The sequence below is a fragment of the Lissotriton helveticus genome, chromosome 6 (assembly GCF_964261635.1).
Source record: "Lissotriton helveticus chromosome 6, aLisHel1.1, whole genome shotgun sequence".
NCBI classification, from domain to species: Eukaryota; Metazoa; Chordata; class Amphibia; order Caudata; family Salamandridae; genus Lissotriton; species Lissotriton helveticus.
Window position 1 is genome coordinate 1,198,270,765 of NC_136067.1, and position 18,427 is coordinate 1,198,289,191.

The 18,427-nt window shown below is 44.7% G+C and overlaps 1 protein-coding gene across 7 annotated transcripts in view; it reads left to right on the plus strand.

Annotated features, from left to right (window-relative positions):
• Window positions 1–18,427, plus strand: part of LAMA2 (laminin subunit alpha 2) — a 3,430,794-nt gene that overhangs the window by 923,326 nt on the left and 2,489,041 nt on the right. For all 7 annotated transcript variants that reach the window (XM_078648920.1, XM_078648921.1, XM_078648915.1 and 4 more), the window contains exons 7-8: window positions 9,347–9,464; window positions 14,875–15,053. In XM_078648920.1, coding sequence (XP_078505046.1) covers window positions 9,347–9,464; window positions 14,875–15,053 — 297 coding nt within the window. The remainder of the gene's footprint in view (window positions 1–9,346; window positions 9,465–14,874; window positions 15,054–18,427) is intronic.

Sequence of the window (18,427 nt, forward strand, 5' to 3'; positions counted from 1 at the left end):
TCCACCAAGTAGTTGGCCTCCCTTTCATCTCAATCACCTCATAGGGCCCTGTCCAATGTTATAGGAGGGCCCTGAACTCAACTTGCTCCATCACCCCCACTTTCTAGCCAGACTGGAACTTGACCAGAGTGGCCTTCTGGTCATACCATTTCTTCATCACCTCCTGGATGGCTTCTCAGAAACCTTCTTCCAGAACTTCTGCATTTGGTTGAGGACAGCTAGCTTGTAGCTAACTACATCCTGAGAAGGCTTCTTGTGAGCTTTCTCCCACCCCTCCTTCACCAAACTGAGAGCTTCTCTTACAAGGTGACTATAGAAGAGTTCAAAAGGGATGAACCTTACTAATGTCTGTGGTTCCTACCTGTATGCAAATAGTAGGCAGGGTAGGAGGACATCCCACTTTGCCTTCATGGACTCTGGGAGGCCCATATTCATGCCCTTGAGGGTCTTGTGGAACCTATGAACAAGCCCATTAGTCATGGGCATTGCTTCCACATGGACTTAATGTACGTGGACAAGAAGTTGGTCTGACATCTGTCTGACACCACTTCATTGGGGAAACCCACTCAGGTAAAAATCCTCATCAAGGCCCTAACCACTGCAGGTGCATTTATGGTCATCAGAGGAATGGCCTCTCGGTACTTTGTGGCATGGTCCATCAAAACCAGTAAAAACCTGTTACCCAAGACAATTTGGCTTCCAAAAGCCAAAATTTTTTGATGCTCATCCTCTCAAAGGGGATGTCAATGACAGGCATGGGAGTCAGGGGAGCCATGAGTTTCTTCTGTGTCTTCCCACTTTCCTGGCAGGTGAAAAAAGTCCAACAGAAAACATATGATAATGTACTCAATCGGGACCACTAACAGTGGGAGACATGCCTGTCAACGGTCTTGTCCTGCTGCAGATGTCCTGCAAAAGGTGTCTCATGAGCTCAACCAAGTAACATTGGGGAACCGCCAGAAAACATGGTTTCACATGTACAAACACCTTGGCCTTACTGTAGGGGAGGTTGTTCTCCCAGGAAATAAGGTGGACTCCAGAGGTGTAACCAGCTGCCTGGGCTTCGGCGTGCTGCCTCAGTATCTCTAGGGCTGGGCAATATTTCTGCTCCTTGCAGAAGTCTTCACTGATGGGCCCACCCTCAACTTGCCACCCAACAAGCTCAGGCAGGTCTCCTAAAGAGGCAGTTTCCTTCCCAGTCAGCTCTAAGGCTGCCTCCTCCAGTGCACCCTCCACCAGTATGGTGGGAGTGTCAGAGACTGGTGTCTCATGCCTCCTGGTCATCCCCTTCCTTGCAGCTGCCTGGGCTATTCTTCCAGGCTCTACTGACTCTCTTTCAGGGCAGACATGGACCGAGTGGTCACGCAGACCCACTCAGACCACTCCAACATTTCCAGGTGTGACATAAGCTCCACCTCTTTCCAGGCAGTGTGCTCCAAGTCAATCATAGCAAATGATCCATAGGCATGGCAGGGCTCAAAGCTACCTTAAAAGAACCTCAAATCCCCCCACCCAAAGGGATCCAGAGCCACCAGGTGTTGCTCTCACGGTTGTCTGCCACTTCAACCTGGTGAAATGCATTGGGTATCATCTGCTCTGAGGACACCAGGTGACACCTGAATATAGTCATACTGGCTACTGTGACTTTCAGAGCCTCCATACTCTGCCCATTGATGGTGACCCACTGCCTATACATGGAAATATTGGCAAGCATGTGGACATTAGGCACCATCTCTCCATCACACAGCGATACTAAGGTAAACTCTGCTGCCACCTTCCCACATTGACTGGAACCATCTCCTCTCCAAGCGCTCACTGGCCAGCCCTTGGAAGTGTCCACCACTGGGTGGCTGTGCCCTTTTAGAGCTCCTAGCATCTCCTTTTGCGTGTCCAAATTGGTAGCAGTTGTTGTACTTGGGGACAACTTTAACAGTAGTTTTGTCCACAAAACCTTCCTTTCAAGACAGATTGGTAATGGGACCCTTTACCCTGAGAAATATTTTGTGGGCCTTATGAGGACTCTGTTTTCATCTCCCTCCTCCTTCTTCTGATGGGAACCCTGACCACCCTTTTACAGATTCCCCACCTGATGCCTTCTCTGACACCCTGGTGCTGACCCAGATGTCTGCCTCCTCAACAAGTTTCCTGGGACCAGTCAGATTGCTCCCCACCAGGTGCTGGAGCAGCTCTGTAAAACAAATGTTGAGCATATGCTCCCTTATAATCAGGCTGTACAGCCCACCATAATCATTAACTTTGTTAGCCCTCACCCATCCATTCAGGTAGAAATTTACCCTAGACTGGAAGTTTGTAGCTGTCCCTCTACTTCTGGTGATACGTCTCAGGGGTAAGCCCAAACTTGCTGACAATGATGGCTTTCATTGGGAATACTTGCTCTGATCATGTAGGTCCCTCCCCACTATAGACATGTGTGTCCACAAGCCACCCCTAGTACTTCTTTGCGATCTTGTGTACCCACAGAGCTACAATATACAGCAAAGAATTTGTTGATATCATCTCCCATCACATAGTTGGCCACCAGATCTTTGGATATGCAGACCTTCTTGTCAAATTCGGACAGTGCAGTGACTTATATATGTTGTTGCTGTTGTATAGCTTTATTTCGAAATATTTATCATTTCATAAAAGCATTACAATATAAAAACAGATGTAAAAGTGAAAACAATTGTGCAGTTTGACCATCAAAACAGACAGATCGATGAAAAACAGTATAAAATGTACAACAATTGTGGCAATCAGCCATCTAAAATGCATATATACACACATAATGAATCATCCTTAAGGGGAGAGAAGGGACACATCAACGGATAGCTGGGGCCAGTGGAATCTGGATAGGTGACCTTACTGGAGGATCATTTTCCTCGCAGACCTTATCCTCCAAGCCCATCCCAAGAATTTTGCCAGGCCGCAAGCAAACAAGGGGTGAGGGTCTGATCTTAACATCTGTAAGGCCTCCATGTATGACCGAGTGCCCAGCCTCAAGCAGAGCGGTTTCAGCCATCTGCGGCGAGGAGCAGCATACGCTGGGCACTCAAACATTAGGTGGGCAATGGATTCGTCCCTATTAGTACAGAAAGGGCAGGTTGCTATAGTTTGCCAGGGTGGTTTCCAATTTGCTGTCCATGTGCCAAGAGGCAAAACTCCAACCCTGAATTTAAAATACAATGCCCTATCTGTTGGATTGGAGATCACATCCAGGTAGGGTTCTCTAAAAGGGAGGTCTTTAATAACCAAAAACTCAGCAGCAGATCTACATAGATTAGAGTGGCTCACTCTCTCATTTTCCACCCACGACCAGAATATTTTCTTTAGCAACTGTTTAGGTGGTGAAGATCTATTGGCCCATGCGTCTCCCAGACCCAGTTCGCAAAGGAGGCGCTTTACTTCCGAGAGCCAACCGATCTTACACCAACCCGGGGTTGAGAGGAGTTCACGTAGTGCGTCTGCGTAGCTTGAAAGTTCAGGGACATTCCATATACGGGCCCATAAAAGAAGGGGGCGTAGCTTGGCCTGCTCGGCTATGGGTCGTGTGCCTGTGTCGAGTAGGAGAGGAAGAGTGGGAGAGCTATGAGGGAGCCTCATTAGATCTTTGTGAAATTTGTTCTCAAGATGGGACAGAGTATCAAATTTCTGGGTACCCCACAACTCTGCCCCGTACAGCGCCGCACTCACAGCTTTTGCCCTATAAATATCTAGTATCACCCCGATAGGTTTAAGGGGAGAGGCACGATGTTCTTTTAATAAAGCGCCCGTGACCCTCCTATGAGTCAGGATAATTTTTTGGTAATGCGCCTTCCAACTCATAGAGTCACAGAGTCGGATGCCTAAATACTCAAATTCCCTTACCCTTTCTAATGGAACTGAGTCAAGGGATGGGGGGTGAACTGTCTTCCTAGGGGGATTCAGCACCAGGAACTTGGTTTTACTGATGTTAATAGCCAAGCCCCTGGAGTCACAAAAGCCCTGGAACCTTGATAACAGCGTTTGGAGGCCCATCGGGGATTTCGAAATCAACAGGGTATCATCTGCAAACAGGAGAGTTGGTATCTTCCTGCCCGCCAGGGAAGGTGCGTCTGCTGGTAGTTGGAGAAGATGCTCCACCACTCCGTTTAGATATAATGAAAACAGAGTGGGGGCTAGCACACACCCCTGACGGACACCCCTGTCTACAGAGATACGAGGTGTTTTTTGACCCTGCGCTCCCCATCTGACTTGGGCAAAATTGCTTTCATGGAATTTAGTGATCAATGCCAACAGATACGAGGGCATGCCCAATCCCTCTAGGACAGCCCACAATTGGTTGCGTGGGACAAGGTCAAAGGCAGTCCGCAAATCTATGAAAGCGAGGTACAGACTGCCTTTGCCCAGTTTAACCACTTTCCAATAGAGCATTAGGAAACGAAATGTCTGCTCAATCGTGCCAGTTCCTGTTCTGAAACCGGCTTGAAAGTCAGACAAGACCTGCATTTCCTCAGCCCACTGCAAAATCCTCCCTAAAACTACCTTCCCTGCTACCTTCTGGGTGGAGTCAAGCAGACTTATAGGTCGGTAGTTAGCAGGGTCGTCCCTACACCCTTTTTTAAAGACAGGGACGACTTCCGCACCCCTCCATGAATCAGGGAAGCCTCCGCCCTTCATGGCCTCATTCAGGAGTTTGGCAATGAGTAAGCTCCACACCTCCATATTTATCCAGAGCAAGTCACCCGGGACGCCATCTGGGCCTGCCGCCTTATTGGGCACAATGCACCTGATCGCTACCTCAACCTCCTTGGGTGTGAAAATGGGGTCTAGATGTGGGCTAATGTCCGGTACTCTGTAACTGGGACCCCTAGTCTGGCCCAAAGCCCCTAGTGGGTTAAAATAGAGTTTGGAAAAATGAGCCAACCAGGCCTCCAGCAGTGAGTCGACCGGCCTGTCCCTACCTCTAAGCAAGGCCCAGAAACCCCTTGAGTCCTTACTGGAGCAAGCATCCATTAGATCTCTCCAGAAGTTTGTTTCATGGGTGTCCTTTGCCACTGCTTGGGTTTTTTTATAGTTTTTCCTAGCGAGGGAAATCAGAGCGGGGTCTTTCTTGCCAACCGCCCGGATAAGTTGGCTTTTAGCTATGCGACAGGCGGGGGAGTACCATTGGTCTCTACCCCTGATCACAGCTCTCTGCTTAGCCCTGGCCCTACCCTGAGGAACCAAGAACAGATTACTAAGTGATGCGATGGTCTCCGTAAATGTCGTGAGAATGGCATTATCGGAATCCAACGCACCCAAGAGACACTTAGCTTCCGTCATTATGGTCCCAGCTTGAGCCATTCTCGTTTCGTCCGAGGCGACTTTAGCCCATTTTAAACGCCTCCCACAATTGGATGGAACAACTTCGTGGGACGATTTCCACTTAGACCAGGGCAATACTGAATCCCCTGTCTCCCACGGGAGGGCAAGTGATAGGACCAGCGGATTATGGTCGCTATCCAATGTTTGTTGGACCTCCATGTCTTGAAAGTACTCCCAAAGGTTATGGTTTAACAGTATATAATCTATTCTCGAGGTGTAGCCCACCCTATTAAAGGTGTGCGCACCCCTGGTATCTGATTTAGATCGGCCATTTGTGGCTCTGAGGGCGTATTCTAAACAGAGAGAATTAATATCAATAGCATTCTGTGACCATTTTTTGATGGGGTCAAGAACGAGCAAAGGGATGCCTCTCTTGGCATCGTCCTCCCAGGTGTCCAAAATGTCTTCACTGGCCAGCGGTTCAAAGCAGCAATTAAAATCCCCAGCCAGGACAATGAGGGAGTCAATATTGCATCCACTAAGCTCCTCTTCAACTCCGGTTGAGGCTAGGGAGGAGGAGTTCCCCCCCCCTGACCCCCCTAAGATACAGATTGAACACTTCTAAGATCCTGCCCCCCGGACACTGTATAGTAAGTCTCATAAGATCTGGGGATTGAGTGTTTATGTGTCTTATGGTGAGCCCCAGTGAGATACTGACCCAGATAAGAAGGCCACCAGAGGGGCGGCCTTTGCTGCCCTTGGATCTAAAAGCTGGTAGAGAGTACGTCGTGAAACCCACCCTGTGCAAGGGCTCCAAGCACCAGGTTTCTTGAAGGAGGCAAATCCCGAAAGGCTCCACAAAGGAGTTCCAGTCTGGCTTATCGAGATTTCGAGCAAGCCATGCCACATTCCAGCTTAGGATCTTGAGCTGGGAGTTGCCTGCAGATCTTTTGCAGGTCTGGGGGGCAGGAGCTGGGGGAGCAGCGTAGGGGCCGCCAAGCCAGGAGGACTGGGGAAAAGCTATAGGTGTCGACGGATCAAGGGCTATCTTACTCACAACAGCGGAAGTACTGGTGATACAGTCAGAGTTGGGAGGGTGTAACAGGCCCTGTACAGGGGAAACCTGTGTCATGGATTGGATCGAGGGGGTAGTACTAGTCACAACCAAGGTAGTCAACAGGGGGCAGGTCTCAGCTTCCATCGGAGAGACATTGGGTTGGATTGATGGTACCGGAGCTAAACACATTGGGAGTCAGTCAACATCCTCAAGACTGCCAAACTTGTTTGAAGTTGTAATACCGAGCCAGCCTCTAGTTGGATTATGCTCCCTGGAGGAGTACCCCCAGCTGGACTGTTGGGGAACCATGGACCAATTGCCCCCCTGTGGATATGCAACGCGTGGTGGGTAAAAGAATGACAAAGGTCTCGGGGCAATGGAAGAGCCCCCATCTTGACTCACCCAGGAGCAGATATGGTTAGCCGTGAAAAGATCGTCAAACGTCACGACTATGCAGTCGCCGGGGATGAGTTTCCTTGTTGTTCCCACCCACGGTACTCTGCGTACCATTGTGACTCTACTCCTCCTACCATTAGGAATCGGTCTGTAGGTGTTGAGCCAGTGCATGACCTTGTTGTGTAAGGAGTGCTGATGTTCGTAATGGCCATTCTCTATTTCCGGGACACCCGTCAAGACCACCACGTAATCATTGGCTTCGGGAGGCAGATCAATATATCCCCCTCGGAAATTGCTCTTGGTATGAGGACCCCCAGAGGAGCGAGTAGAGATTTTATTCTGGGAGACCTGGATGGGACGGAGGCTAGAGCTAATGTGGTTCTGTGACCTCGGGGCAGCCAACTTAGTGCGAATGCGTGGTTGTAAGGTGGGAGCGCTTGGGGTGTTAGCCCTGGGCTGGGGTGCCGGGTTTGTGGTGGCGACTCTCTTAGTGCGTGGTTTAGGGATGGGCTGAGTAGGACAAGACGCAATAGGGTTAAGAGACGGGCCAGGCAAAGCTATGGAGGGAGGGTAGAAACCTGGGGAGCCATATTATTCTCTATCAACCCCTGGTGTTCAAGACCTCTCAGGCCAAGGGTGGCCAAAGCAATGATGCTTTTCTCCATCTCTAGGAGGTTGTTCTCAATTCGAGAGAGCCTTAAATCCAGGGGGGATAAGAGACTTTTCAGGGTGTCCCAAACCACTCCTATAAATTCCCTTTCCCTCCCCTCCTGGTCATTTAGAGCAAGATCTGCTCTTTCAGTTGATAGAATACTTTCGGATGCCACTGGAGCTAGCCCCACATTATTGTTGCACCAAGGAGGCTGCAGGGAAGTGTAAAGCGTTCCGGGACTACCATCAGCTGTTGTGTTACCAGCAGTAAGCAATTTAACCCCCTGATTTTTGTTCTTTTTCTGTGGAGAAGTTGTACTGGGGGAGCGTTTTCTCTTGTTCGGATTGGCCGGGATGCTATCTAGTCCACCGTAGGAAGTGGATGCTACAGAAATATCCGATGGATATGAAGTAGAAATGAGGGGATGGGGAGGGCTGTCCACAAAAATGGGCGGACCCTCAGGCAAAACTAGTGAACACGGAGGTGTGGAGGGGATAAGCAAAACTGGAGTGTCGTGGACATCAACCAACGTTGATACTCCCTGTGAATTATGTGCGCGATTTGGGGTGATAGCAGATGCTATGTGACCTAGGGAGGATTTCTTGGAAGTAGCAAATTCGAGTGACAGCTTCCTGGCAGCTTCCAGGTCAAGGGACACTCTAGTTTGGAGTTTGGTTATTTCATGGTCTATGGCGATATTCGTGCGTGTGATGAAATCATCCATAGGCCCATTGTGGGCCAGCCCCCCCTTGGCCGCCCTATTGCGGGTTACACGAGAACACATATGGGCAAACAGAAACTACCAACCAGAACAACAATAATAAGCAGTCACAGATACTAAAGAGCGAGGGAAGGGCGTAAGAGAGAGGGCCCAGACCAGACCGCTCAGACCTCGAACGGCCTAAAACGGCCCGCTCTTAGCCCGGTCTTTGCCCCGGGCTGTGTCCCGCGCTGCGGGAGATTGGGGGTGTTATATGGGCGTTGCAAAAGGTGGGGGGCGGGCCGGCAGGGAGAGCGGACCGGATGCTCTTCCTCGGTCTCGCAGGGACTCCTGGATATCCGAGTCCCCGCACGCTCGCAGCCCCGCCGAGCCACTCACCCTAAGCCGCCTTGAAGCCCTCGGTGACAGCTGGCGCTTGGAACAGCGCGACGCGGCACCCGCGGAGCGGGTGCGGCGAGAGGTGGGTGTGAGGTCTGCTGGGTCCGCTGTTCAGCCGCCACAGGATTCCAAAGTGCCTTCGTGCGTTAGTGCCGGTAAAGTCTAGTGTCCCCATATATGTTAAAAAGTGATTTGTAGGCGTGGCAAAAGGTTTATTTTGTCAATTCCAATTGGCAGTTTAAAACTGCACACAGGCTGCACAGGTAGGCATGAGACATGTTTAAAAAGGCTACTTATGTGGTTCACCCTGACAAGGATTGTGACTGTTGTTTGAGAAGGAGTCAGACCCCCTTCAACCAGCAACCTAACTTCTCACAGTTTGCATTTATTTGTTTAGAGCTAAAGCAACATGGTGTTCAATGATAGAGCCCTGTGCAAATACTGGCATTTGTTCGATCCCCGTCAAAGAGATCCAGATGGCGTATTTTGAAAGGGGAATGCCTATGGTGCGATTTTAAGTCTTTTGCTCGTGACACACATCTAGGACAAATGTCACGGGGCAGGATAGAAAACAAATGCAGAACTTTGTGTGTATTGTTCCTTGAAAAAATATGCACAACAGAACATATTTATTAAATGTGACTGCTTTTATTAAAATGCACTATTAGCATCACATGTTGATGATGAATAACACATATTGTCAAGTAGCACTGATTACACTTGAAAGATTGTATTCAATGGGATGTTAGTGGTAGAAAAGTTGATAAAAAACCCTGGGATTCATATTGCCATTAATACTGCTATTGGATTTCATTGTACATTAAATAATGTTCTGATTGTCTCTCTTCCTTGTTAGAAATCTTCATGTGAGTGTGAGCACAACACTTGTGGAGAGAGCTGCAATCGTTGCTGTCCTGGATTTAACCAAAAGCCCTGGCGAGCTGGGACATTCCTGGCAAAGTATGAATGTGAAGGTAAGATCGCCAAAGTCAATAGGCACAGTGGCTTCACCACACGATCTGAATAAAGCCATATGTAGTTAGGCTTCTGTGCTACTGCACTGTCTGAAGGATACCATGGAAAATAGTGGTGTGCCCTAATGGTACATAATAGGCAATGTCATATACAACTCAGTTCACATCAGTAAATGTTCAAACATATCCCTCATGTTATGAAGACTGTGCAAGCTCAGGTCTTTTACACGAAACCCACAGGCTGAAGCTTTGGAGAACAAATGTTATATATTTCTTACAGTCTAAGGCTCGTGAAAGCAAAATTATCTTCAGGACACATAAAACATACAGTCAATGACCACGAAAATTGAGCTCTCCTTCAAGGTACAGAGTTCTTACATGCTAACATATTTGACATCGAAGCTACCCCTAGGATTTTCAGACCCTATAGACTCATGTTTTTGACAGCAGAGCTATTTTTAAAGTTAGAGGGTGATTGCAGGGTCAGAAATCTAACAAAATGCAGTCTCTATGGTTTCATCAATCTTACACACTCCAGCATCTGGCAGTGCTGCTACCTCCAATTTACAAAGTTACAGAGATCTTAAACATTCAAGTGTCTAACATCAGAATTGGTTATCAACGCAGCCAGACTCTGACAGCAAATCAATCCCCCGTGTTACACACCTGCTATCAGGTCTATGACAAAATGGCTATCACTTTGGGTGATAATCCAGAAAAACATCTAGCCATTTGAGATATAGATTCAATCTGATTGTCTCAATACCTTGTTTTGAAGAACAATTATGAATGGTACCCTTTTCAACTCAAATGTAACATATCCTAGTTCAAGTGATAGACTTCTAAACATGCTACAGAATAACTATAAAGTAAATATTTTTGCCTCTAAGTATATTTTTAACTAGTGTTTATGAGAGGTATTTAAATCCAACTTTGCAAAGTTGTAGTTTTGGCATTCTATAAAAACAGATGCTCCTGCAGGACACTCTAAAATCAAGGGAGAATCATATCAGCACAATCCGTTTAGAACCACCCCTGTACTAATATCAAGGGAGAACTAATTCCCATTACAAACATGCCACTCCTGCATCTCTGGTAAACATATAAACAGCAGAATAGAAGGCCCACACATCCAAATTTTACTTGATAAAAAGGAGCAGTAATCTGGACATTCCATATAGGACAGTACCATGCATAGGAAAGAACAAAGTTTGAAGTAAAAAGTTACCATTAATATAACTTATCAAAGTATTAAATGTTCAACACCAGTAGCTGCCAAATGAAACAATGAAAGACACAACAATGTCTAGCACCTGCCCACAGGTGACAGCGGTCAACCTTTCTCTCTACAGCTTCTTCATCCTAAAATTGCATGCTATCTCCAAAACCCTCCTCCCACTGTATTCCCCAAATCCTGCACAAAAAAGACTTTGTTTGAAATCTAATAATTGTTCTCTCTCCTTCCTTCCTATTAAACGCCATTTTCCTAATCCTCATCCCTTACCGTCTCTGAGTGCACACTATTATGCTGCATGCCTGTCTATTTTACTCTACTAAACTTCTGAAAACTGCCTTACCTCTCCACAAACATTACAAACTGCCCTGTGTAACTATTCTCTTCAGTCTAAAACTATCTAATCTCTTCTAGCCTATCCACCCATTCTACCTTCTATTTGCATAAATGTACACTAATGATCACAGCTAATTTCTATGAACTTAATTTTCCTTGAAGAAACTTGGAGAAATCCTTGGAACAGCTTTATGTGAGCTCATGTCTAATTCCTAGTAACCACCACTAATAACTACTGGATCAACCACTAACCTTGGGTTCCAGAGTAGCATGCTACGCACCATCAAGCCTTTTCAGGTGTAGTATGTGCTATACAGTGCTATTACTATACAATGCAATAGTAAGCAGGAGAGTTAAGGTTGAGTTGGCAAGGAGCTTGGTAGTTAGGGAGAAGGTAGCACCTTCAAATCTGAAAGTCACTACTGTTAATATATTACTTAAAGATAATATCTTTTCAGCTTATGGCTGCAAGGAACCTTGTGCACGCAGGTAAATATTTTTATTGTTTAAAATACACATGTTCATATAATCAACTAGACATTCATGTTTATCAACTTTTTTGCATATTATGCACAGCTTGAAAGCGGGCAGGGAAACAGAGAAAGAGTCTGCTCCTTGTGGGCGGGAGCAGTTTTCCTGCTCCAAACGACTAGAGCAGACTTACTGTTTGCTCTCGCTTTTCAGGAGATGTCAAAACTCCTGCCAAGTGAAAGCAAGCAACTATGTCCCAAGGGTGGGCATCTCAGGACATAGGGAGCGGGCCCTGGGAGGTGGTGGTCCCCAGAACCATTATTGGCTCCAAGAGGAGATTTGTGTGCCCCCCTCCTTTGTTATTACAGGACCTACCTATGGGAGGTGGTGATCCCTAGGGATGAAAATGACCCGTTTGAAATTTGTCAAGCCCTAGGGATGTGGTGGTCCATGTGGCCGTAACTGGTCTGGAAGGGGGTCACGCAGCCCCTACCCCTTTTTTCATTAATTGTCCTTGCCTCGGGGAGGAGGTGGTCAATGGGGCTGTATAGGGCTCTGGAGAAGGGTATGCCTGGCCACCCTCCCTTGATTTTATACTTATTGGCCTTGCCCCATGGGAGGTGCAGTCCCGGGCCCCATATCAGCCATGGGTAATGGCCTTTTGGTCCTGCCGTGGTTCCTGGGTTCCCGACTACCAGGCCTAGGCAGTAAGGATATTTCTACCATGTCCCTTCTGTTTTTTATAAACTTTTTAAATGGCTGCCAATTCTTCCTGGTTGAAGTGTTGGCAGTCAATCAGATATCCGCATGAGATCTGTTGGATCAGGAAGGATCCGCATCCCTAAATATACAAATTCTTTTTTTCTTTAATAACTGAAAAACTACTGAACAGATTATTACCAAATCACAAAATAGGTACAAGTGCTAGCTTTCTGCTAAATTTGGTGAAATTCCGTTCAGTGGTGCAGTCCTAACTATAACTACCTACTGGCAGCTGCCAGTAGCTGATATATATATGGTGAAAGAGCGGTAAGGGTAATTTTAGGGTTTTCTGTGAATCATGGAAAAAGAGGTAAAGGTAAGTTTAGGGCTTGGGGTTGGCATATATGTATGTCTTTGCTTAGTAAAGGCATTGCATGGTAAAGACAGTGTTGCAAAAGTTGTTTCCTGAATTTCTGCATTATCTGGTGTCTCTTCAAAGAGGACTTGATTGCACCCAGGGAGAGCACATTGCCATGATCGAGCCGAGCTATCACTAAGTAGTGAATAAAAATGTTAGAAGATGAATATTGTGTTGTACATTTTTGTCACAAATTAATATTTAAATACTAAAACAATATATTTAAATTATTTTCATACTTAATGCACATTTAATTTAATGATTTAGGGCCATATTATCAAGCAAGGGCGATACATTATCGCCGCTTTTATGGGCAGGAAACTGCCGCTAAAGAGGCGATAATGGGCTTGATAATATGCCCTTGTGAATTCCCATAGCAGCCCAGGTTAACACCAGAACCTGGCTGCTATGGGAATTCACAAGGGCATATTATCAAGCCCATTATCGCCGCTTTAGCGGCAGTTTCCTGCCGATAAAAGCAGCTATAATGTATCGCCCTTGCTTGATAATATGGCCCCTAGTGTGTTGTAATCCTTTTTGATTAATTACTGGTTAATAATATATAGATATTACATTAATTTACATTTAAATTGCACTTTAAAATGCTATTTGTTAAAAGAATATTAAACTTGAGTAATTTTCCCTATACTTTCCCATCGGGGGGATCACCACCCCGGTAGCTTATGTGTCGACCAACAATTAAAAAGTTACTGCAGTAACTTTATTGTGCTTTCTGTTGTAGGAGTCTCCAATTCCTCATTTAAGGCGATAGGGAAATCTAAGTGTAAATCTCCATTCAGAAATGGAGAACAGCATAGACCATGACGAGTTACACCTAGACATAGAAGTAAATATTCCTGTGAGAAAACATACTTGTGTGTGTATGAATAAATCTGGTCTATTTTTCCTTTGTAACAATATCATGGTCAGTGATGTTTTTATCCCACAGATAATTGTCACTTCAGTCTTCCAAAAGCTATGCGACTTTGAAAGCGTACCTGTTGTTCTATATTAGCACGCTATATTTTGTTAGTTCAATATATATATAAACATGATGCCTATAGAAGCTAACTTAAAACCAAGGTCTATGGAAAAATATAAGCACCACCTGATATTGTGTTTGGTAAATGTATTTATCTGACTTGATAACATTTATTCATCAACTACAATACAAAAAATTGAGGCTGCTGTGCAAAGTACAAAAAACAGATCACCAAACTTCAAAAATTGCTTTGAAGTGGTTGTGAGGTGTCATAAAGGCAGCTTCCAACCCCATAGAGAAGAGTAGGTCTTAATGTAACTGATGCTTCTATGTGGAAAAGGGAGACACTGTTATTTTCATAAACCTGGGTCGGATTGGGGAACCAGAAGTAGCCCTGGCATAAATGCTAGTCTCCTCATGCAATATCTCTCTTTCCATCCATCCTCTCGCTCTCCTTCTCTCTCTGTTCTCCCTCTCTGGTCGTTTTTTCTCTACCTCTATCCCTCCCTCTCTTTCTCTCTTTTGAAGCCCTCCTGTGCCTGCTGCAATTCACCCTTAAACCAGTGTGGGCACTAAGCAGGACTTTACCACTAATCTTTGGGAAGGGGATATTTAATCTATCTAAAGACACATCTCCAGGCTTTACTTGCTATCCATGCTATTGAATCAAACAACAAACAAATAAATACTGATTGATAATGATAAAGGCGACATTCTCTAGGAGAGTGTCAATGAAGTGTGAAAATAGGAATCATGTAAATCATCAATATTAGTATGTGAGAAATAAGGCAGAATCGGCCTTTTGACCTGGTTGCATTCTGTTTCACCAAAAGGCTTAAAAAGCCTTGAGTTGGTAAAAATAAAAGAGAAAGCTGGGAATCATCACTCACTCTTTATTAAGTGACAGTCGTGTTCAGCATCGCAACTTCATCAAATGCAGTTTTATAGCCAATAAAATGCAAGGCTGTAGTCGCTTTCCAAAGAAAGAATCTCAGCACGTCAGCAAAAATAAACGCCAGCTTCCTTTTTTCAGAAAAAGGAAAAATAACGATTTTGCCAACGACTGACAAACACTTTTTGAGAGGGGATGTTGTTATTTTTAGGAGCAGTGGAAGCTATATCACATGTAAGTATGGCACTTGCTTCAGTGAGGACAGCAAAATGTCAGAGTGATAAAGGAACCTCTCAGCGCTGCCGTAAAAGAGTTGTATTTAATAAGTTGGTGGAATGGATGTGCGGCTTGTTAACACAACTTTCTCCTTTGCAGCATGCAATTGTCACGGGAAGGCTCAGGAATGCTATTATGACCAGAAAATAGCCGACAATAAACTGAGCCTGAACATCCATGGGAAGTACATTGGAGGCGGGGTGTGCGTTAACTGCACAAGGAACACAGCAGGAGTGAACTGTGAGACTTGCATTGATGGCTACTTCCGACCTAAAGGGGTAACGTACACTTCTTGCATTACCTACAACCTTGACTTTCTGGCTCCTCTTGCAGCCTGTCTCCCAGGAAGTGTGCTTAAGTTAACTTAGACATGAAAAGTGTGATCACCAGCTTATTCTTTCCTAATAACTTTACTATACTGAGTCCAGGCCTCAGGCCTGAGCACAAGGATGTGTCACAGACTTTATGTAAATTAGGTAGCTATGATGATGGAACGAGCACTGCATATGTGAGACAGATTTCAACGTGTGATAGAAAAGTGTTGTAGGTATAATGTACAGATGACCAGAGGTAGCCATGAAGTATAATTCATGTAAAGGGTTTATTATTAAGTTGTTACAAGCTTATAAGAAGTCTTAAGGAGGTCCCACCAGGAGCAGATGGTTGTTGCTCAGCCTGCACTCTTCAACTGTCATTCCTCACATACTAACAAGCACACTCACATTCTAACCACACTGTCATCAGGCATTCTAACATTCCACGCAGGCATTACATTCATTCTGGCTGAGCAACTAAGAGGAGGATGCAGTAGGGAGAACTAAGTCACTACATATCCTCTTCCCTTGGGAACAACAAACAATAACATTTCTTTCAGACAGAGAAGAAAGAGACTAAAAAGAAGGAAGGGTGAAAAACTGAGATAAAGTTTCTAGATAGCACATCCCCTTCCTTTGGGAAAAACAATTAATGGAAATAATTACAACATCGCAAGTAAAGCGTTGTATGTAAAACATTGCAAGTACAACATTCGAATAAAGTATCGTAAATAGAAATGCTGAGAAAAGAGAAAATAGAATAAAAAGGAGAAGAGAGAGAAGCGAGACAGTAGTGTAAACACTACAAATTCAAAAATGTATGAGGTTAATAGTTCAAACAAGTATAGGGTACAGAGCTCATCGCACATGTACATATAAAGTTGCGAATTGTACATTACATTTTCAATATATGGTATGGATTTGAAACCATTTCATATAATATTTGAAGATGGCTACATAACCTATTGTGCATCATAGGTTTACGCAACAAAGCAAAGATGGGTACATTGCCCATAGTGCAACAAAACCAAAGATGGGTACACTGCCCATAACGCAATAAAAACAATGATGGGTACACTGCCCATAGCCCAACAAAACCAAAGATGGGTACACTGCCCATAGCGCAATAAAACCAAAGATGGGTACACTGCCCATAGCGCAACAAAACCAAAGATGGGTACATTGCCCATAGCGCATCAAAACCTAAGATGGGTACACTGCCCATGGCGCAACAAAACTAAAGATGGGCACACTGCCCATAGCGCAACAAAACCAAATAACACTGCCCATAGCGCTTAAAAACTAAAGATGGGTATTTTGCCCATAGCGCAAATAAACTAAATATGGGTACACTGCCCATAGCGCTTAAAAACCAAAGATGGGTACACTGCCCATAACGCAATAAAAACAATGATGGGTACACTGCCCATAGCGCAACAAAACCAAAGATGGGTACATTGCCCATAGCGCATCAAAACCTAAGATGGGTACACTGCCCATGGCGCAACAAAACTAAAGATGGGTACACTGCCCATAGCGCAACAAAACCAAATAACACTGCCCATAGCGCTTAAAAACTAAATATGGGTATTTTGCCCATAGCGCAACAAAACTAAATATGGGTACACTGCCCATAGCGCTTAAAAACCAAAGATGGGTACACTGCCCATAGAGCAACAAAACCAAAGATGGGTACATTGCCCATAGCACTTAAAAACCAAAGATGGGTACACTGCCCATAGCACAACAAAAACAAAGATAAGAACACTGCTTATAACACAACAAATTAAAGATGGGTATACTGCCTATAGTACAACAAAACTAATGATGGGAAACAGTTCATTACATTCTGCAAAATCCTAGGTTCACTGTCAGTTGAGCAAAACAAAATAATGTTTGAACTCAAACACTGTATAACGAAACAAAACAACTCATACTGCTAGCTGAATACATGTAAAGAGTAATGTGAGAGTGAGAGGTATGTAAGGCCTAAACTGCCAGACACATAAATCTAAGGGAAATGAAATCAGTGAAGAGGGTGTGCACTACCCACACTGAAAGAATATAATAATTATATGGAGACCAGCTCCTATACAATAAATCCCCTAAGAAGAAGTCCTAGCGCCAAGAAAATACTTGCCTTAAAAACAAACTCCTCATAACTTAAGCTCTCACTAATAGGAAGATATAGCATAGCACATGTATATACTTAACACAGTACGTTTGACCTGACTGCAGAGTCAATTAGGAACTAACTAAGGTGCTAAACAACAAAACAATAATCAATACATTATACATTGTTTAGGAAGGTGACAATATTATACAATAAATTAAGATATATGTATATTGTACATGGTACAGTAAATGAGAAATAAGTACATAAGCAAAACAATTAAATGTCGAAGTAATTAGAAGAAACAATTTCACAATAAAATAAAAAGCTAACACAAAAAAAGCGTAGTCACTGTGGTCTTAGAAGCATAAAACAGGATGGAACACCCTGCTTGGTACACGAACTGTCTCAGCCGAGGTCATGAAAAATCCTTGTCATTTTGTAGTGAAAGCTAGAGCTCGATCTATGCTCTCGAGCCATTTCACCATAAATAGAGCGACATACACACAGCACTTGGAAGATAAACATTATCTTGGATACATTAACGTGAAGTGCCTCTCTTGACATGTGCTATATTCCAATTTATAAATTGTGCTGCAGTACGTTAATTCCGATGATGAAACTTTGCTGTCAACAAAAAAATAAACTTAGCTGCCCTTTGTCAAGTAATAAGATTGCTGTCATCGTTGTGCCAATAACTAAGGACATTTAAAATGGCGGCTTGCGTGCGAAATGACATTCATGCGCGATGACATCACACGCATAACACTCAACAAGTCAGTCAGTCTAGAATGGCCAACGTGGTGAAAACGGAGCAGCGTAAGAAACGCTTCTGTTCACGACCTGCTGAGAAGGTTCTGTGATGCTTTAGCTCACCAATACTCTCCGAAGATTCTGTGACGTCATTAGTTGTAAACTGAGGCGGCAGGGGAAAGATGAATCCACACGGCAACTGTCAACTGTCACGAAGCAGGTTAGACTTCATTTTCGCCATAGTTCAGTGAAAATTTCTCCAAAAAATAAAGTAGGCATCACGTCAGCACCACTCAGTGGCTGGAATAAGTACTATTATCTCCGAGGCTTGATCTATGTTTCCGGACAAAAACAACCCAAGTAATAGCCGATTTAGATTAACTTCACGCTCAGAGTAGAAACTGACGAATTCCAGGAGCAGATAGATTAGTGGTTTGCCAGCCTTCACAGTAATAGTCAATGCTGGGTTGGT